We start from the raw sequence: 20,959 nt of genomic DNA, 5'->3' as shown, positions 1-20,959 counted from the left end.
AAATTTATAGAGTTTGAAGTTTACTATTTGTTGGTCGTTGAGACACGTGGTGTGCTTGTTATTTTATAGAAACTTAAGAGCCTTTGATGGCCGAACGTGGTCCAGCATTCGAACCCCTGGAAAGCAACCCAAGGGTCAAGGTATATCGTGGGTCTTCGCGTTTACAGCTTCATCAAAGACAGCTCATGAATACTGTATCAGAATCGTATATGGCCTCCATGGAAAGGGTGATCACAAACTGAGTTGCTCTAACATTTCGTACGATTATCCCTGTCAAACGTAATTATAATTACTACACGTTTCAGTAAAAAAGTTAAAAAATTCATACACGAACGTCATACAATTTCGATCCAAATAAATCGTATTGAAATGGAAGGTTAATAAAAGTTTCAGATATGACACAATCGAACATCGAGTTACAATATTGCAGTTCCATTAGTTTTACAGAATGAAATGGTTAATAAAAATCGGAACAAAATTGATATTTAATCTGTATGGCAACCTTGAACAAAAGACGAAGAGGACAATGACGCTAGGACAATGCGAACGATCGGCCACGGATGTCCAATGGCACGATTCATCATGCGAGGACAAGTTTGACCCGAATGGAAAATCAGTCACTTCGATTACGTTCGCTGACAAAGCGTAGCCGACGAACGCTCCAACATTTAATGCGGTTACACTCGACGAGGCACTCAAGGAGTTCACCCTCTGGGCTAGGTATCTAATTAGGGCAACGACGCTCGCCTGGAAGTCTCAAAATTAGCCGCACCGATGAAAACCGATGATACTCGATTTCGCCAGGAAATTTCAATGTCACTCCGCTTACGACAATCGACCAACGGGATAAATGCTTCGATTAATTATTAGCTCGTTGAGCGTCGAACTTGACGAATGTCATGTTCGTCATCGTTTGGTACCGAACGCTTCTATTAGGTTGAAAGGCGCATTCTACTTTGTTTATTTGTCTGTTACGATATCGTTATTGATTCTATAAATTAACAGTGTTGATATTCATCCACATTGTACCTTGATGGACGTAGAATTACGTAGCTTCTACAAGTTTTCACCATGAATTTTTCCTTGTCTTGATTCTAAAGTTATGCAATGATAGAGAATTACAAATTGTACGACTCTCACAATCAGTGAAAAAAAAATTTCTTACATGGCGTCTATAGAGAACGGTACGCATGATACTTTATCAACGGAATAATTAAATTAACGTCTCCACGGTAAATGAAATATGCGAACATAAATTGAAAGATTGAACTTTTTCTCAGACCAGTAGTGTTTTATAGGACGTAAAAGGCTTCTATCATATTTTTACCCCGCATTTACAAATGAGGTTTTACAGATCCTCTTACCATATCTAGACACGATAGCAAAAGATTATCCTAGTTTGCGATCAGTGATTACGCATCTGTTCAGTGATTAAGCGGCTTACATAGTATACAGTTAACGCATTGACTCGCGCAGTAGAAATAGCCGTATCTAATACGACATATAATAGCATAGGCTTCTATTACCGGTACAGGAATTATTTTTGTAATACAATACTGTATTTTGATTTCGAATTATCAAGATCTTGGAACATAGTCTCCTTAGAAAATTTTTTAACAATTTTTGTAAGCGACACAGGTTACTTTTTAAAATAGGCTTCATCAAACATTCACAAAGAAATTATTTTTAATAGCAAAAATAATCAGAAAGCACTTCCATAAGAATCTTGCGAATTATTTTTGTAGTACAATACTGTATTTTGATTTCGAATTATTAAGATCCTGAGACATAGTCTCATTAGAACATTTTTTAACAATTTTTGTAAGCGACACAGGTTACTTTTTAAAATAGGCTTCATCAAACATTCACAAAGAAATTGTTTTTAATAGCAAAAATAATCAGAAAGCACTTCCATAAGAATCTTGCGAATTATTTTTGTAGTACAATACTGTATTTTGATTTCGAATTATTAAGATCTTGGGACATAGTCTCCTTAGAACATTTTTTAACAATTTTTGTAAGCGACACAGGTTACTTTTTAAAATAGGCTTCATCAAACATTCACAAAGAAATTGTTTTTAATAGCCAAAATAATCAGAAAGTATTTCCATAAGAATCTTTCAACATCAATTTTATCATCAATCAAATTTTTTCATTCACAAGCAGCATATTTTCAACAGCAAAAAGTATTTCCATAAGAGTATCATTTTACGTCGTATCACTAAGTCCGCCCATTATTTTCCACTCAAAATTTTCCCCCAAACTTTCCGAGCAACCGTATCAGTTACAAGAATCCCTCCTGTACGTTAAGCTTTCGTTATCAATTCCAATATACGGTGCACAGGTTTCGCCAGTGATAATTTTTGGTCATCGATTTTCTATTTTTATCGCACCGCTTATCAAGAATGTCATCCAACTTCGTAGATTTTTTGTATCGACCCGAAAGTAAATTTGGTAGCTCGAGAAAAGCTGGTCAGCCTCTGTTTGCGGAAAGTATTTATCCACCGGGCCGCATAATTAATTTCCGACGTGCAGATACGGCTTGTTTCGGATACTTTAAGGTAATCCGTCAGCTTGCTATGGGGAGCCTAAATCCGACGGACAGGGGTTACGAAATGAGCTCTGACAGAAATTATTTTCGCGATAACGGCTGCGATATCACCCTCCGCTGTTACTCTGCTCCCTAAGGATCAAGGGAAACAGATTCGTCTTCGAAGGGTGCCCGAGCATACTCTGTTGACACGCGCATGGAAAAACGATTTCGATGTAAGTGGAGAAGTTCATGTTCGGAATGATTTATTTTTATACCAACGCTTCTCGATTATTGAAATCGTTATGCAGAACATGACGTATCGATTTCCACATATTTCAGATAAACATCCATTAAAAAAACTTGATACCCGTTCAACTAATTTTTACAATGAATTACTTTCGAGAGCACAAGAGGTTTTGATAGCTTGTCAATAACATTCGCAACTGCTCTTAAAAGTTTGATATGCGTTTAAACGCAGTTGTTGAAACAAGAATTTTGTAGGATGTTTACTGCGAGGGCGGACTGTATTACGTTTAATTACAACGGAGGATGAACACGGTAATTGCAAAAAGAAGTAAATCTGTGCACAGGGAATGCGTGAACATATTTATTTTGTTAGCGAAGACCTCGCTCCGTATTTCAGTGGTACATTGAAAGTTTAAACCAGGCCAAGCAGTACCGTGTCGTCCCTGCTTCCGATATGATTCAATGTAAACAGCAACGCACGATTAAAAACGCCTGGAACAATAGCCGAGCCGATAACTTGACCCTGTTTCTGTGGAACACTTGTTCAATTGTGTCGCAAAAATTAAGGAGTGTCATTTTTTATCTTGATACAATTATTTATGTCTAAAGATAGGCAGTTGCAGTCACAACTGTTCATTTTGTTGAAGATCAGTCATATTTAATATGATCCGAAGTCTTCTCTTTGACTGAACATAATTAGAAAGAACTTGTGAATCAGTGGTACTTTAATGACCCAAGTTCAAGTGCATTTATAGCAAAATAATCGTACTAATTAGTGGATAACAATCTTATGTTTCTACCGTTCAAATATTGAAGTCTGCTTAACCCGGCATTTTCCTATTATCGCGATCCGGCTCGAGCTAACTTTCTTCTATTATTACTTTGTGTCAGCTGCCGATAAATTGTCTGCCATAAAATTTAATGCTGTACAAATCTATAAAAACGTCGAACCTCGTTCAACTCGCATTCGAAAATGTCCCCATAAAATCTCCATAAAAGTTGTCTAGCAATATTGAGATAAACTGTGGAGATAAGTTTAGAGTCTGTTCTGATCTCGAAACATCTTGGTTCAATAACCGTAAGGTCCTGGATAATTAAGGAGATGTGCTCACCAGGTAGCTCCAAGAAGTTCGAGGTCCTCCGTTGCCTGCCACGTGGATGAGCTGTGAAATTCAACGGACCCAAATCCTCGTTGCTGACGTTCGACAAATTGGAACACTGGCTGTCGCGCGAGCCTCGTCTGGACGCTAGATAAGCTGCAACACAGAGCCATTCTCGGTGAATTTCATCGAATGGCAGCTGGGGATTCGTGGTGTGCATCCCTTCAAAGGGATTTGTCGGACGAATCGTTCGAGGGATAGATAATTGCAACTCGGAACGAGCGTGGCTCGTAATTTCACTCCGAACGCGTCAAATGACGATTCGTCACGATGATTAATTCGCTGGAACGTCAATCACTCTTCATCGGGGTCACGAATTAATCAAGGATCGATCCGGATTAGATGCTCGAAATAAGTCGAACAATCTATTAATTACACCCTTACTGTTTAAAAACTTTACCACTTGGAGACCGTGCAATTTTGGGACTTCTATTATTTTTTTAATAATAATAAAAATAATGAGTCAGACTTTAATAGTTCTGCAGTTCACATAACCGTTCCAACTAGCGGTTTAAAATCTAAATAAATTTCACTTATTCAAAAATGAAAATTCATACGAATTCAATATGTAAAACCGGCGACGAGAGCGTGGAATATTTACAAAATTCAAGAGAGCTTTAAATCGTATGCAGTCAATTCAGCTCCACAATTCTTCTTGATTACGAAATCAGATTTAAGCACAGCGTAAAACGTGATTTTTAGGGAAACGGAGCTCGTTATCTGGTTACGTGACAAAACTTTGTCAACCGTGTTATTAGATAAACCCTGTCAGTGGTTAGATGCCTTTCCAAACTATTGAAAAACTAAAGTAACAAAATGTAGCGAATGAAAGGGAAATTCACGATCGATGATTTATAAAGCCGATAGTGATTTCAGTCATTGATTCCGTTCGTACAGGGATATTGTATCAACCGAGTGTTTTAGTATCCAGATAATTAGGTGAGTTTGTAATATCTCATTACCAGGTAATTTCGTTTACAATTTCATCGGTCACAAGGCTCGCCCGCGCATTAACCAATCAATAATGAACTCTTTCGCGATTCCACGAATTCGCTAATTAATTTTTCTACCCAGCTACACTTTGTGGGCTCTTAAATTCAATCCGTCGCATGTATTCGATGGCAAAGCTCGTTAAACTCTCCTGTTTTCAGCTGGATCGCTCATTAACGTTTTACATCATGTTCAACATTTCGTGGAAATTGAAAAAATGAAAAAACTCAGAGAGCTACAGCGTCAAAACGTAATCGCTGCAACGTGTGCAGCTAACGACTTGTTTACTCGTTGCTTTTTATACGTAATTTATCCTTCTGCACCACTATTGATTTAATCATAATTATGTCTAATAAAACGCAGACAAACGTTCGTTAAAAACCCTGCACTTATCCCTCTCGCTTAAACTCGATTTAAATTTGTGCAAGCAATAGTAGGAAATATGTGATTATTAAAGAGGAAACTCACCAAGACCGCCTTTCATGGAGCCCCTTCTTCTGGGACTGGACAGCATCGTCACTTCCGTGTCAGCGTCTTCAATTTCCGTCAAGTCACTGGTCGACCTCCTCGCTATATTCTTCTCTTCCTTTTCATAGTTTTCTTCCTTCGGTTTACCTTGACTGTTCCCGGCTTCGTCCAGGCATCCTTGACTTCGATTCAGGTGGCCCTTCTTGCTACCTTTCTTCTCTATCGGACTACTCTTCTCCTTAAACGAGCCTTCCACGGACGATCTCCTCGACCCATTCTTATAATTCAAATTATTCTCCATATTCGTCTCGCAGTGTTTCGGACTGGTTGACCCATGGATCGAGGAGGTGACAATAGTGGGCGACATGGGACTCTTAGATCCGCTGAGTCCGAAGCAGGAGTTCCTGCGATGATCGAAGAGTTTCGGGCTCTTCGACCCGAAACTGCTCGAACTGGGTGACCTGACTGGGACTATGGGTGACCCTGACACGGGACTCCTCGGTGGATAGCTCATGGTCTTCCCCAGGTTCTTTCTGGTCTCGCAGAACTGGAAGATCGGCGACTTTCGACCGGGAGAATGCAACAGGTCCGGATTCGGACTCTTGGGACTTCTGCATCCCTGGCGAACGTAATAACTGGGACTTCTTGGTGCTCGATCTACCTCGTTCGCTCGGCCAAACTGTTCAAAGTCAAAATTCGTGTTGGGTGTTTCCGGATAATACTCCGGCGGGAACTCGAAGACCAACGGAGTTCCCGGTGACTTGACCACCGACAGTTGCGTGGGACTTCTCTGGCCTCCGATCGGGATTTGTGGCAACTGCGGTAGCTGACGAGGGCTACGGGGCGACTTCAGGTGTATCGATTGTCCGGGGCTATTAGTCGCCATTTTCGACAGGTAGATGAGAATACACCTTCTTTCTTCCTTTCTACCTGTCGATCGTCTTCTCCCCTATCTTTCTGGGCTCGTCTATTTTAATCTACCAGGGAGAAAAACGAGTCTCTCCCGGGCTCATTGTGCCTCCACGGCGACAATGAAACACGAGACTCTTTGTTGGTCTCGATCACCTCCAGTTCTTTCGCTACAGCGAACCACCAACCGTTTCGAACGGATTCGATTTTCATCTCACTAAGTATTTTTCCTCTCTTCTCTTCGACAATTTGCGCATTTTCTGCCTCTGATTCGAGATGAAGGTAACGGTACACTTGTTGTTTTCGAGGATCTTCGAGTCGATCGATACGTCCGTAAACCTGAAACATAGAGTAACCTCTAATTCAGTTCAATTTTAATTATTCTATTAAGAGTTGAACGATTAAATCGTAATTAGTAATTGAATACCTATTTCAAGATTAAAGTATGAGGTACTACTTCAATTAGCTGAACAAAAATTTAAGCTTGAACACTTAACACATGATTCAATTAAACACTCTTGTAATTGAGGATCGATTTGAAACAACTTCCTATAAACTATGAATATTATACACTTATTTAAACAAGATTAGGAAGAATATTTATTTAATTTGAAAAAGGAACCTTCTTAAGGACAAAGGAAAACAGTGCTGACAACATTACTGGCGAACAAAATTAATATCAACCGCGTGACAGAGTACTTCTGTACTGTAACGAAACCGTGTAAACAGTATAGACCCGTTTCCCTTTCATCTTCGCAAATTAATTCTCGAATAATACGAGACATAGGGACAGGAAATTTCTATGAACCATGCAGTCACTCGAACACTTGTTCGTGAGAAATTAATATTAACTATAACATACTTTATTTCTTTAGTAATATATTTTTGAAGCAGAGTATCTTAAAGATATACAATGTACAGAAATTTCATTATAGAAACAAATTCATCTCTCAAGAATATTAAGAATAAAAGGATTAAAATCTTTGTAGAAGAAATTAAGTGTGGGATGTGGAGCGTGGAGAAATATGAATGAAATACATTAAGGATTAATGCGAAATTCATGTTTAATACCTGTGTTCATTTTTTTCCCTCATATTCGGACGAATAATTCTGCAATCTTTAAATTACTCATTCAGAGATGAATAGAAGAAAGTAATCGAAAATAAGTCGGGTGACTCGAAGACAAAGAATGTTACTACAAACGGTGTTCCATTCATTCGTGTAATAAGTTTTCGTTCTAAAACACGTTTCTAAAGAAATTCTTTCTCCGGTATCCACCTCCTACGTTTATACAAATCTTTTTGCAAGGAAATAATCCTCTGATTTGTTCCTTTTATTCCTTGCATGAATACACTGTTTTAAAAATATGAAATTTCCTCGGCAGAAAAAATCTTGCGAAAACAAGAGGGTCACGATACTTAAACTAAATTAGGAAAACATAAAATACACGTTCATCGAGTAAAATATATGTTCTTCTGCGGTTCGAAGAATGCGTAATAAATAATATGCAAAAAGGTGCATAAGAAATGAATGCATATCAAAGATCAGCGTCTCAGAGCATCGTCGACTCACCAGACTCGTCGAAGAATTAACCTGTTGATCGTGCGAGGAGGATCGCCGCGTTGTTTTGTTTCTTCGACGGTTTCGCGGTGGAAGCAAATAGTTCCATGAGAGAATTACGCTGTCCTCGACGAGGAGGTCGACGGTGTAATCGGCGGACGTGATTTGTGGAAGGAAAACTGTTCGCGATCCGAATAAAGCACGAACGAAGCTACCTCTTCGACAGGGGCTTGCGCGTTACTGAGGGGTTGCAGCGTACGGGCCATCGTTTCCACCCCCGCCAACATCACCCTGCTCCGACTCCCACCTACCAACGTCCCCGGGGCTTTCTTTCTCTTCGCACGTGCCTCTTTGTCAATTCGATCCATTTCTCTCCCGTGCTTCCGCGGGATCTCCTTAGCCTTCCACCTGAGGGTTCAAAGAAATATCGTCCTGTCAGCTTTGACACGAGTGTCGACCCCTCTTAAGTTCCTCCTCGGGTTCACGGCCTTGCTGAATACGCGTTTCGTACACATCGATCACTTTCGATACTCTACTTTCACCATCATGGGCTTTTTTAATTGCTACAACTTTCTCACTTTAGATTTGGAACTTTAAAATATTTTTAGAACTTTGGGCCTTGAACCTCAAATAGTTTGAACAAACCAGAAATGTCTAAACGTTTTGTCATTTGATTTTGGATCTTGAAACAATTACTTCAAGCAGGTTGAAGAAACCAGAAATGTCTGAATGTTTTGTCATTTAATTTTGGATCTTGAAACAACTACCTCAAATAGGTTGAACAAACCAGAAAAGTCTAAACGTTTTGTCATTCAATTTCTCCCAAAAAGCGCAGTAGTTGTTATTTCTAATTTACAGAGGGTTTGTATTTGTCACTTTTGCCGAGCTCCGATTTTATTTGCAAAAGAATATCCATCCACGACGAGCAACAAATGCGAAAGCATACGAGTCGCCATAGTCCCAAGGGAAATTGGATTCCCGTGTAAAACCGCAGACAGCTACCGGCACCACGGTGCTACCTTTAGGGTAATCGACCGTTTGCGAGGACACCGTAAACGTTCACCGAGATTGCGTTTGAATTTGCGTCGTGAAAAGTATCGTTGCACCTGGGGAGCTTGTGGTCAAACTTCGTCAAACACGTTGGACAAGCAAACCCGATACATTGAACTCGTTGATACATAGTATCTAACCACGACAAAGTAACTTTTATGATAAAGAATGTAGCTCCGAATAAAATATTCGTTTAATTAGCTCGGAACTGTAGCCTTCGTTAAATTTCACGTTAGACTAATTTCTTTGACAAATTAAAAAGTTCTTGTAGTGCTAATATTGATTTTACAAATTTTAAATTCAGAAGAAAATTATATACACAAGGAAAACATTTTAAAAAAATATTGATAAAACATGTTTTACATTGCTACTTCATTATCCTCATTTTACAGTATCCATATGAACCATAATAAAGTTAATAAAATTGCATTTAGGTTTCTTACTCTCACAGCACGTTTTTGAGCGTATACCTCTATCGCCATCTAGTGGGAACCGCAGCAAATAATATTATGATTATGGTTAGGTTAAGTAAGGTTAGATACAGGTTAGACTAGAACAGGTCACTAACATTCTTTGCGTTAGGAGCAGTTAGGAGTTAGGAGTATTTTTGTAATCACTTACTGCTGTCCCGCGTTACACGTGGCCGTTTGTTAACTCACAGATTTCTAACATATATAATGGGGAAAGGTCGAAGACATAAGCCGAAAAAAAGTTTTGCTGAGAAACGGCGCGAAAAACAGAAGGTATCATCTTTATTACTATTGAAAACGTGCCGGTTGGTGCGGTTATGTTTACTCTACACTGTCAATCTTTAGTCATTTTGTACAAACAATATGTTATTTGAGTTTTGTTCACTTAAGATATCAAATGTTTATGAATTGTGCAGAAAAAAGATGAATGGAATACTACAATGAGTCAAAGCTATGCAGACATCGTCAGGGAAAATAAGGATTTTGAAAATTATTATAAGACTCAGAAAATTGTTCCTGAAGATCAATGGAATTCGTTTATGTCTACTATGAAGGAGAATCTTCCAGTAGCATTTAGAATCACGGGATCAAAAGGAGAAGCTAGAGTATTGCTTGAAACTATTAAAAGTAACTTTTTCAAGGAGATCTTGAACATGCAAACGAATGAAAGTTCAGATAAAACTGAAGAACCAAAACAGATATTGAAATGCATACCATTTTACCCTGATGAACTTGCTTGGCAATTACAGTTAACTAGAAAAGACATCAGAAGATCAGAAGCGTATTTTAAGTTGCATAATTTTTTAATTGTTGAAACTGATTGTGGAAGTATCAGTAGACAAGAGGTGGTCAGCATGGTACCACCTTTAGTATTAGATGTAAAACCATATCATAAAGTATGTTGATATAATAAAGTTTATCTTAGTAAATCTGTATAAGGAATTTAAAGAAAATTATTGTAAATAGGTCTTAGACATGTGTGCAGCACCAGGATCAAAAACAGCTCAACTGATAGAAATGATACACTCTGAAAATGAAAGTACACTACCAGGTAATCTCATTGAAATACTACATATTTAATCCACTGATGACACAAAGTTTATTTATCAATGTTTCACAGGTGGTTTTGTAATAGCCAATGATCTTGACAATAATCGGTGTTACATGTTGGTGCATCAGGCAAAGAGATTGAACAGTCCTAGTATTTTGATCACAAATTATGATGCCTCTGTATTGCCTAGGTTTACCATTGATAAAACAGATGGTTCCAAACAGACATTAAAGTTAGTAAAAAGTACAATATTCTATAAAAATTGAGTCCACAATGTTCTTGTAATTAACATATTTTTTTTTAACAGATTTGATAGAATACTTGCAGATGTACCATGCAGTGGTGATGGTACCATGAGAAAGAATCCTGATATTTGGTGCAAATGGAGTCCAGCAAATGGTAATCATCTTCATGGGTAAATACGATTTTATATTGAATTATAATTGTCTAATCAATAGCATCAACTTATGTCTGTTTATTCGTAGAATTCAGTATAGGATAGCAAGGAGAGGATTAGAGCTATTAGCAGTTGGAGGGAGGATGGTGTACTCCACTTGCTCACTAAATCCAATTGAAAATGAAGCTGTACTTCATAGACTGCTTCTTGAAACTCAAGATTCCGTGCAATTAGTCGATTGCAGGGATTTAGTACCTGGATTAGTGTGTAATCCAGGTGTGTTATATTTTGCATGATTAAAGTTTATTTTGATATTGTAAAATATTTAATGAAATATTTCTTAGGTGTATCAAGCTGGATACCGGCGTCCAAAAATTTGCAATATTACAAATCCTGGGAAGATGTACCGGAACAGTGGCAGACACAAATTCGACCGCAGATGTTTCCGCCAAAACCGGAGGATGCTTCCAAATTTCACTTGGACCGATGGTAGTATAACAATTAGTTGCTTCCAAAATATGTACTCGATTATTATACTAATTAACGTAATCATTTAGCATAAGAATATTGCCACATCATCAAGATACTGGCGGGTTCTTTGTGGCTATTTTGGAAAAGGTAGCGGAATTACCTTGGGAATCTGAATTGGGTCCAACTAGTGAAACTGTAATTAATTCTAATTCTACAGAAGACAGTACCGAATTGAATTCGGAGCAAGCGAAGACAGAAACTGCAAATAATTCTAATTCTGTAGAAAGCAGTAATGCATTGAATTCAGAACAGCAAACGAAGACAGAAGTTGCAAATGATTCTAACTTAAAAGAAGACGATAATGAAATGAGTTTGGAAGAAGAATCGATAAGAGACTCGCAACTGCGAAAAAGACTACTAGAAGATGAAAACAAACAACGTGATCCCAGAAGAAAACGTAAAAAGTATACGGGATACAAAGAAGATCCGTTTGTATTTTTTAAGGATGATCAGGAAGACGTATGGCTGTCTATTAAGTAAGTTATGCATTTTATTTATTTTGTCAATTTTTTATTCAACGTTGAATGTTTCAGGAAGTTCTATGACATATCGGACGAGTTGGATCCTCGATGTCTTTTAGTGAGGTGTCTTAGCAGGAAGAAAAAAAACATTTATTACACATCACCAGAAATTCGCAACGTTGTAATCTCTAACGAAGGTCACATAAAATTAATAAATACCGGCGTGAAAGCATTTGTACGTTGCGAAAACAAGAACATGGGTTGTCCGTTTAGGCTCGCGCACGAAGGATTGCAATGTATTATTAAGTACATTGGCGATTCTAGGAAAATCAAAGTGACTAAAGACGATCTGACACTGATTCTACAAAACTTCAATCCACACACACCGCCTGAGGTAACAAAACTCGATGCAGGCACTCAAGAACGTTTACGCAATTTTGGTAACATACCTAATACTTTTAAAACGAGCATTTAGATTAAGATTTTATTACAAAAATTTATTCATGGATTGTTGTAGCCGTCGGAAGTTGTATACTTATATACGAGGAAAGCGAAGCAAAACATCCGTATCCATTGAAGTTGCAAATAGTGGGATGGCGAGGAACGATGTCTCTAAAAGCTTATATTTCCAGAAATGATGCAATTCATTACTTACGACTGTTAGGGGTTGACTGTTCGCAATTTGGTAAGTCTTTATGAAATAAATATTTTAATAATAGGATATACAAATTAGTAATTAAAAATTTGTATTTCAGAGAAAAATAAATTTAAAGAAAATCGCGAATCGACAGCCACCGAACTAAACAGCAGCGGAGTTGTTCATAATGTTATCAAAGAAGAAGAAGATAACGCACAGATAGAAGATGAAGCAGAACTCTAAAGTGAAATGAAAGAGGAACACATAATATCGTAATACAACGTACAGTTCCTTTAATATCTATAAATAAATTTTTTATTTTGTTTAAATGTTTAATGACAGTATTCGTCGTCCGAAGAAATGACGAGATGAATGTTATTAGATGTACCACGATGAACACACAGGCCTGCGAGATTTAGAAACAGGAATCAGGGTGCTCATTTTCTACATAATTTTTAATGCTAGATTCGAATCGATTTTTGTTTCTGTTATGTCTCGAAATTTCGCAGATTTGTGTTGTATTGTACAAGAACGAAATAAACCGTTTACACAAGGGAAAAAAGAAGCGACAGTAACATAATGGGAAATACCTTTTTTTACTATTCATTTTCTATGAAATAATTTTATGAAAGTACATATATCTTGTATGTAGTTTGAGCGGCAAATACCCTTTTCTCGTATTATTTTTCGGCCACTAGATCGAGGATACTTTGCTGTGAGGTTATAGTACAAACTTTATTAGAAATATGGCCGGATGCAGAGGAATCATTAATTCTGAAATGGCCGATGCCATAACGATTGATAATGCGTCGTTGAATCGTATTAAACTTCGTGTATCTACTGTACGGTAAAATTGGAAAAGATGAATAACCTTGTCCATTGGTGTAACTAAAACTTTCATCTAGGAAAGAGAGAAGGGTGACAGCATCGTAACACGTTATATCGTTAGACTACTACACGATAATTTGCAACGTGTTACATGGTCACTCCTCACTCTTCACGTTCAGGAACGAGCCAACCTGCATTCTAGGGGATGTTGGCCTCCCTGATCTCTACCTAGTTACGCCAATGTCCTTATAATGGCATTCTTAACCTTGTCGTCGGTATTCGCTTTAATTACATTGCGTAGTAGATGCTCTTGCGATTTTCAATCGAATCGATAACAAGATTCCTAGATCCTAAAGATTAGAGGGTTTTTAAACTTACGCTTAGAAATTCGTTCAACACAGAGATTTCTACTAATGAAGGACGGGTTTTTCTATAAAAAACATTTAAATATAAGTACAAATATGAAAAAACGCTGAAACAGCTCATAACATATAGATAAACTATAAATGAAAACGAAAGAAAAATCTTTTCTAAAACATTACACTCCGAAAAAACTCGAAGTCGACGGTTGATGCTAATAATCCCTACTGGTTGGTGAGGTCATTTTCCCGGCAAGATTTTGAGAATTGGATGGAGACTTCGAACCTAGAGATGAAATCAGTTTGGCATACTATCTACAGTATCTGAACTTATATGACGATCGAACTTACAGGTTTTTCCTAGTTTGTTTCGTGGATTGTTCGTACAAGGATGATCACCCATGAGATGTTCCTTCCATTTGTTCTGATTTACAAGAGTCGAACAGAGTGGACAGCGGTCGTAGCCCTCGATGGGTTCTACAAAGTAATAATTTATAAATCTTTTATTGATAATTGATCCATGTAATGCATACTTGTACACTTGTTGTCTTTCCTATGCTCCTCGAAGGAATGCTCGTTAATCGCTAGTTTGCACGTGTCACATTTGACGTAATTGCTTCGCATATCACATTCGTCTGAAAAGAATATAAGCATTAAGCAAACGAATGAACATTAATTCTGCAAATTTGTGATTTCGAATCATTGCTTACTTAATAAGTGTAAATTCAAATACGAAATTTCTACCACTTGCTTGCACGCCTCGCACTTCGTTAGCATCGGACAACTTTTCCAATAATGAATATTTAATCCCTCCTCGGAATATCCTTGCCCCTTGGAGAGACAGAATATGCATATTCTGTGAAAAGTAAAAAATTGAACTAAAATAACAGAGATTATTTTAAATTTTAAAGTTTGCGAATTCATAAGTAATTCTTACTTATCACCCTTGTGCTCTGTACTATTCTCGGACGGAGATGTTATACTTGTTGAACTTCCGGTGCTAACGACAGGACTAGTTCGCGAAGGAGATTTCGTCAAGTTCGCTACATTATTTTCCGTCGATTTTGTCCGTGTAGGTGTCGTTGTTTTGTGACTGGCTTCCGCTTCCTTTTTCCTCTACAATTCATATTTACATACAATTCACACTTCATATATATTCCTATCAAAGTACCCTTACCTGCAGATCAATGAGATCGAATTCATGAAACAATTGACGGTATAATAAGTTCCTCCTAGTAATATCGTCGTCAGGAGGTAGCTGCTTGCGAACCAACCTAGGGTTCACTTTGTACACAAGTACTAAAATCCTTTCTGAAACTTTCCTCACCGCTTCCGCTGGATGGTGCAACCCCGAAGAACCCAGCTCTGACAACGTTCGACACGTGAGTCCACTACAACAATTACAGTACCTTATCAGAGTAATTGCGTTTTATAGGAGCAATCTTGATACGGAGGGTAGACCTTGCGAGTGACATCGAATTATATCACTTATCTGATACGTCGATTATCACACGCAAAGGTCATGTTACTTTTAAACATGTTACAGAAAAGAAGTACAATGAAATGTTGCTTTGGGTCACCTTTGTTTATCAGTAGAAATCCCGTGGTTCAAAATTAATTGCTCCACCATTTCTAGCCTACTGAGGGCCAGTCTTTGATGCGTACTACTGCTAACGGGTCGTGTCAGATGCACCGGTATGATGTGCAACTCTCTCACGCATTTACAATCCGCCATACTCAGTATCGTGTGCACTGCCATATTATGAATTCTCGGGGTGGTATCGCCTGACTTTGTTAATAATTCCGGTAGTAATCTTTCTACGCTCCTCGCAATTTCCGTTGACGATACTCTTAAAAGGAAAAATGAATTTACTACTAGTTCAGAAGCTTCAGATAAGTATCTTTACCTATCCGTCGCGAATTCCGCGAAGAAAATCCTGATCAACTGCGCTGCCAGGCTGTAGACACTGAAAACTTTGTCTCTGAGAGCTCTGTGCAACAACAAAATGGCTGCTCTCGCCGTTTTATTCGCGGAGTGCTTCGAGACTTCCGGATCGAACGTCTTCAACTCTTCCTTCAACTGCATCAAACCTTCCTCCTTGTCCGTGAACTGTTTCGAGTAGAATTTCTCCACCTAAATCATTCGTTAAACATCAGCATAATTTGCGAGTGGATACAAATAATCGTTCGAAACTTGCATCACCATTTCCATTCCAAAAACGGCTATAGGTAAGGCAGCTTGCTTCTTCTCCCTGTCGTTCAGTTTCGATATCGCCTTCGTTTCCGAATTATCCATGTGACACTCTCTGGTAAACTCGTTCGTGTGCGAGCTGAAATACGGAGCAATGTAATTTGTGTTTACGAAGCAATGCAATTTATTTTTCTTTACTGTCTCAAAGCGGGTATCGTCCTCTCCTCGTAAGCCTCGTAACTGGATCGAAGCGCCGGTCCTGCGGATTTCGTTTTCCTTCTAAGAGATCCTTTGTTGCAGTTATTCTGCCTTTCTATGACACCGTTCGTGGGGCTATCGGTCACTTCTGTGGAATTTAAAATTATTCTGCTCTGACACCGTCTCAAAAATTTTTGGGCCTTTGATCATAGCAGTCGAGGTCCATCAATCAATCGAAAATTTTCGTACCAGGACTATTTGGTTTCTGATGCAAAGGCGAAACAGGTGGTTGATGTGCAGGACCTGTTGGCGATATAGCTCCATCGCGGTTCGGAGGGATCACCAATCTCGGGGGAGATGTGATATCTTCAGGAGCAGCCGTCGCGTTGGAGCTACACGTGTCCACCGAGATGGGTTCCTTTCCTTCCATGGATGACATATTATTTTTCTCCAGTGGCTATTTGCGCGAAATATAAATTATTAGGTGCTTCTCGCAGATTCATGGTACTCCAATATATACACACCCCGTGAAGTTCAAGTAGATCTTGCACCTCCAAGCTTTGGTACACCTGCTGCCTATATTGTTGCGCTTGAGCCTTCTTCGCCTTGGCCTTATCGTAATCTTCCAGAGCTATAGCATATTTTTTCTCCAATTCATACTTTCCGAGACGTTCACCCGCTTTCCTGAGATTCTCCATCGCCACCTTCAACTTGGAAGCGTACTCGAACCTCTCCTCTGCAAATCATATGTGATCAATCCTTGTTTTAGATATACCGTTCATTGATTACCTTCCACAGCCTGCAGTTTCTTCGCCTCCATCTGCCTTATGATCTTCGCGACGTCACGATCAACGTACATCTCGAATGCCAGGTCGTCATATGGAGACGTGTAATGGGGATTGTACGGTGCATCCCCTTGACCAGTCAGCTCTTGTCCATAAGGTTCACCAAGAATATTGATAGCGATAAGACCGACCTAGGAACGATCGTTGATAAAGCACATCACGATGTCATATAAGCATGATCTTCGATCTGTACCTGTTGATAAACATTGTGCGCGTTACTGTGCGGTTTGTGCAGTCTCAATTTCAACGAGACAGCTTCTGTCTCCGGAAGGGCGACGCTTTTCAACTCTCTGCTTTTGTACATGGTCGAGGCATTGTCCGACAACGTGATGTAACCCAAATAACTGAACTCCGTCGTGACGGACGCATTTTCCTCCTTCGACGTCCAAATTTCTAGCTTCTCGGCTGTAAGAATTTCAGAGAATTTGGAGCGTAAAATAAAGGAATGCATAAAGCTTTTCTTGGCATTCAATCTGGGTTTGAATGAGAGGGGTGAAGCGAAGAAGGGTGAAACGAAGTAGCCTCGGGAACTGAGGGCTGCAGCGGCTAATTCGATCTTCGTCATTAAATTGCTATCTACAGAATAGACTTACAATTTTCATAAATTTATTAACGTTGGAAAAAGTTTTACGAGAATTACATTGTCAAATATTTAGACATTTCGAAGGAACGTAGTGTGCAACTTACGAATTAGATATTGATGAGCTAAGACTTGTATCCTTGTGAGCTTCGTCGGCCCGTGAAGACGAAGAATGAGTTCTTGAGGATATGTACATCTTCGCGAACTTTGCCAACCCCTTACCGTCGGTCCATGTATGTTTAGCTCCAACGAAGAGTGCCTGTCCTCCTCGCCTGTAATTTTCAACGATTAACAAATACGTTTCCAAAAATACCAACGAGGTTGCAATAACTTTACAGCGGATTCCCGAGATTCGTCAGAATTTTTTTAAGCACCCTCATTCTTTAAAGTTTTACAATTTTTATCTGCATCGTTTTCGCTTAGCGCAATGCTATCGTTCTCGTTTCTGAACAAAAATGGAGATACCTATGTAATCGATAATGTTTTAATTCTGAAATTATACTTTCACGATGGACCGCGAACACGAGACACCGTCACGCGATGCTTTGATCCCCGACATGCTTTAACGTGACAACGACTGAACGCACATTATCCCGATTAACAGATCTACAAATGAAAAACTATCGAGTTTAATATTTAGTCACGGGATATTATACAAAAATACGCTTTTATCAACTCGGATCAATGATAAATTGCCGTCCGTAACGAGACCCGGTGAAGCACGTGTTGAGTCCTTGCTGTTAATTTGTTTTTCCAAACAACAACCAACAAAAAAAATGGAGCAATTTGCACGTCAAAACGGTATATTGTATAAAAATCGATGTTTGTTCGTGCATAAACTATTACGCGATTTTTCTACCCTTTGAAGAATTTCTTTTGGAACGTCACTCGTGTATGTATTTTTGATCGTAGTCGTTAAATTTGCACAAATATCTCGCACAGCTACGAGGTTATCGGTATTCGATAGATTTCACAGTCACACAATTTGATGTTCTCTTACTGGTTGCGTACACGACGTTGAATCCGATTTTTCGTGGCATGTCGGGGGATGATTCTCTGCCGACGAGATTGACTTACTGAAATGTACGAGGAACCGTGTAAAAAAATAGGGGAGGAGAAAGGGGGGTACGAGAGGAGAAAGATGAACGGAAACGTCAAAATCTGAAAGGCACAGCCATCTGAAAGCTCGATAAGGGGAGCTTGCAAGTTTCACCCCGGCGCGTAGGTAACGCCACTTGCACGTCTGGCCGCGGCGAAGCTTGCGACAGAACTGGCTAACTGCACCCGTTCCGCAAGCGGAAACACTGATCTCGAGACCTCTAGCTCTTTTTTGCTGGTCGGAGAGGAACCATTCTCGTAATTTCAAGCCCTTTCAGTGATAAATCAATTATCGGAAAACGTGCAGCGACGATTAAATACCTTTTTTCTTGCCAGAAAGCTTTTTCTTATTTCGACAGGGTTGCAAAATATTTTTATGCATAATATTGTTCGTTTAAAAATAAATCAAAGTTACGTATTCATCGTACGAAATTTATTTTTCATACTGTCATATAAATTTAGACTTTGTGGTATCGGAGGGTGTACTTTTTTATTCCTCGTTGGTTTCTGTACGTGGCACATTGTGGCACCGTCTTGCATTCTATCCAAGTCGAAATATAGACTGTAATTTCGTAATGGATCAATAAACGGAGGCTGCGTGACGTCAGAGGGTGCGGCGAGGGTGGAATCGCTCGCGAGAATCGTTATATGGTGTTTCGTGTCTCTCATTCACAACCACGTGTGCTCACACGTGCTTCTCTGTTTTTTAAAAAAAGAACAGATGTCTGCTTTTTTCATTTAGTGTAATTATGCGCGTCAATTTGTCCGCTACCAGCGACACACCGGGGAATTGTTCGTCATGAATCATTTTCTTTGTTTAAAATAAGCACTGGCGTCACTAGGTGGGGTTCAAACTGATCTTTATCATTGAACATAAAATACTTTATGCATTTCCAACTTTCGAATTTTTCAAAGTCACTTTGTCGTACTATGTGTGGGGCAGTTACATTATTAATAAAGTTAGGGTACCGGTTGAAGTATGTCAATCAAACTAACATGTAACAAGAAAACATAGTCTTGAACTATTGTAGATTGATCGAGGTATACAAAATGCATTTAATAAAGTTATATATTTATTTAAAAAACGTACAGCAATATACAATTCTTATTTATACATGTATTTATGATACAGGGAATGTTTTGAAATTTTTATTTCGCATCGAATTTATGTAGTAGCGAAAAGATATAGGAGGCCCTTTGCAAACTGGACAATTTCTGAACCCCCCAACTTTGATTCTCCATACACTCGATCAACGAACGTGATGGGAACTTCTCCTATGGTGTACTTCAATTGCCTAGCTCTAACTATCATTTCCATTTGGAAGACGTATCCTTTCGAGACACAGGATTGAATGAGTTTCTCCAACACATCCTTCTTGTATAACCTGCAATACATTACATTAAGTTTATTGAGTACAGCAGCAGTTGTAAGATATATACCTGAAGCTTCCTGTCAGATCGCTAACACCTGGTCTCAGCAAGATTTGAGTCAAGAAGTTAGCTCCTCTACTGATTAATTTCCTTTTGAAATCCCATCCATAAACTCCTCCTCCTTGCGCGTATCTGGTACCAGTAACAATATCTAAATCAAGATACCTCTGCTGCTCTATCATTTTAGGTATAAATTTAGGCTGAAGGAGAAACATATGTAGGTCAGAATGTTGTAACTGTAACAGCTGTTTCAAAAAGAAACTACATACATGATGAGATAAATCTGCATCCATGATAACGATGAAGTTTCCTGTAGCATGTTTAATCCCGTGCATGTAAGCAGTCCCTAATCCAAGCTTCTTTTCCCTCGGTCTCAAAACTATCCTGTTCTCTCCGTACACATTCTGCAGCTGCTTAGCCATATCCAATGTTCCATCTGGAGAACCATCGTCTATCACGATTATCTCATAATCAAGTTTGCTAGAATATTTTCGCTTGACTGAATCTTTCGTAATTCATACTTTTAACATTTAAATTCACCCTACAGGAGCTCATAGTTGAGGTTATGTTGTTGCTCTAGTTACCTCTCGTCCATGTACTTGGTGATGAGCCAGATTATTATCGGCAAATTTTCCACCTCGTTATAAGTGGGAAGTAAAATTGAGTACTTGTCATTTTTGGACAACTCCTTTATGTCCTTTTTCGTTTGTTCCCTTTCGACCATTTTTGACACTAGATTTTGAAACACGAAAACGTCATAGATGGATTCTTCCTTATCGGGCGTCGCACTACCACATGCGGAATTGGACATCAATTCGAAGTCGTACACGTGTGGAAAATTAGAGACCTCATACGGTGAAATCGAGAAACTCTATCAAAGATATCCTTGTTTCTCTTACGGTAAGTGATAAGGACAGCAAGAATTTTGTTATTCGAAAACTTTTGGGAGCAATATTTTACTTTCTT

At 38.8% G+C, this 20,959-nt stretch overlaps 4 protein-coding genes across 8 annotated transcripts in view; 1 reads left to right on the top strand and 3 right to left on the bottom strand.

The window, feature by feature from the left end:
- LOC100883976 (Rad, Gem/Kir family member 2) overlaps positions 1-8,234 on the bottom strand; it is a 28,478-nt gene extending 20,244 nt beyond the window's left edge. Inside the window, exons 1-3 of one of the 2 annotated variants that reach the window (XM_012281492.2) lie at positions 7,879-8,234; positions 5,398-6,645; positions 3,892-4,035 (exon numbers count right to left, since the gene is read on the bottom strand). In XM_012281492.2, the coding sequence (XP_012136882.1) occupies positions 3,892-4,035; positions 5,398-6,283 (1,030 nt within the window). In that variant the 5' untranslated portion in view covers positions 6,284-6,645; positions 7,879-8,234. Of the gene's footprint in view, positions 1-3,891; positions 4,036-5,397; positions 6,646-6,733; positions 6,756-7,878 lie in introns of those variants that run through there. The other variant, XM_076533966.1, reaches the window with a different exon arrangement.
- A 1,205-nt stretch (positions 8,235-9,439) lies between these two features.
- On the top strand, positions 9,440-13,028 carry Nsun2 (tRNA (cytosine(34)-C(5))-methyltransferase Nsun2). Its single transcript, XM_012281511.2, has 11 exons — positions 9,440-9,659; positions 9,803-10,282; positions 10,353-10,437; positions 10,507-10,669; positions 10,745-10,852; positions 10,923-11,110; positions 11,179-11,323; positions 11,392-11,841; positions 11,899-12,266; positions 12,344-12,511; positions 12,582-13,028. The coding sequence occupies exons 1-11, from the start codon at positions 9,594-9,596 to the stop codon at positions 12,704-12,706; spliced, it is 2,346 nt and encodes a 781-aa protein (XP_012136901.1). The 5' UTR covers positions 9,440-9,593; the 3' UTR covers positions 12,707-13,028.
- A 12-nt stretch (positions 13,029-13,040) lies between these two features.
- Positions 13,041-18,722, bottom strand: LOC100883870 (centrosomal protein of 104 kDa). Of its 3 annotated transcripts, none has more exons than XM_076533962.1 (16): positions 18,465-18,722; positions 17,572-17,736; positions 17,078-17,289; positions 16,829-17,015; positions 16,564-16,775; positions 16,289-16,496; positions 16,040-16,187; positions 15,854-15,980; positions 15,558-15,784; positions 15,231-15,500; positions 14,828-15,059; positions 14,588-14,766; positions 14,361-14,506; positions 14,184-14,285; positions 14,002-14,127; positions 13,041-13,936 (listed from the first exon to the last, which is right to left on the bottom strand). In XM_076533962.1, the coding sequence occupies exons 1-16, from the start codon at positions 18,502-18,504 to the stop codon at positions 13,866-13,868; spliced, it is 2,652 nt and encodes an 883-aa protein (XP_076390077.1). In that variant the 5' UTR covers positions 18,505-18,722; the 3' UTR covers positions 13,041-13,865. The 3 variants fall into 3 exon arrangements, with proteins under 3 accessions (XP_076390077.1, XP_003699420.1, XP_076390078.1); XM_003699372.3 differs by having other exon boundaries at positions 14,828-15,041; XM_076533963.1 differs by lacking the exon at positions 18,465-18,722 and adding an exon at positions 17,801-18,199.
- Positions 18,723-19,617: 895 nt separating this feature from the next.
- Positions 19,618-20,804, bottom strand: Dpm1 (Dolichyl-phosphate mannosyltransferase subunit 1). Of its 2 annotated transcripts, none has more exons than XM_076533964.1 (4): positions 20,515-20,804; positions 20,263-20,429; positions 20,003-20,193; positions 19,618-19,947 (listed from the first exon to the last, which is right to left on the bottom strand). In XM_076533964.1, exons 1-4 carry the CDS (start codon positions 20,546-20,548, stop codon positions 19,728-19,730), a joined length of 612 nt encoding a protein of 203 aa, XP_076390079.1. In that variant the 5' UTR covers positions 20,549-20,804; the 3' UTR covers positions 19,618-19,727. The 2 variants fall into 2 exon arrangements, with proteins under 2 accessions (XP_076390079.1, XP_003699419.1); XM_003699371.3 differs by having other exon boundaries at positions 20,263-20,473; positions 20,578-20,802.
- Between the last annotated feature and the right edge of the window lie 155 nt (positions 20,805-20,959).

This window comes from Megachile rotundata, chromosome 7, assembly GCF_050947335.1.
Source record: "Megachile rotundata isolate GNS110a chromosome 7, iyMegRotu1, whole genome shotgun sequence".
In the NCBI taxonomy this organism is placed as follows: domain Eukaryota; kingdom Metazoa; phylum Arthropoda; class Insecta; order Hymenoptera; family Megachilidae; genus Megachile; species Megachile rotundata.
The sequence above is the reverse complement of the archived record's forward strand: the minus strand, read 5'-3'. Positions and strand labels throughout refer to the sequence as shown.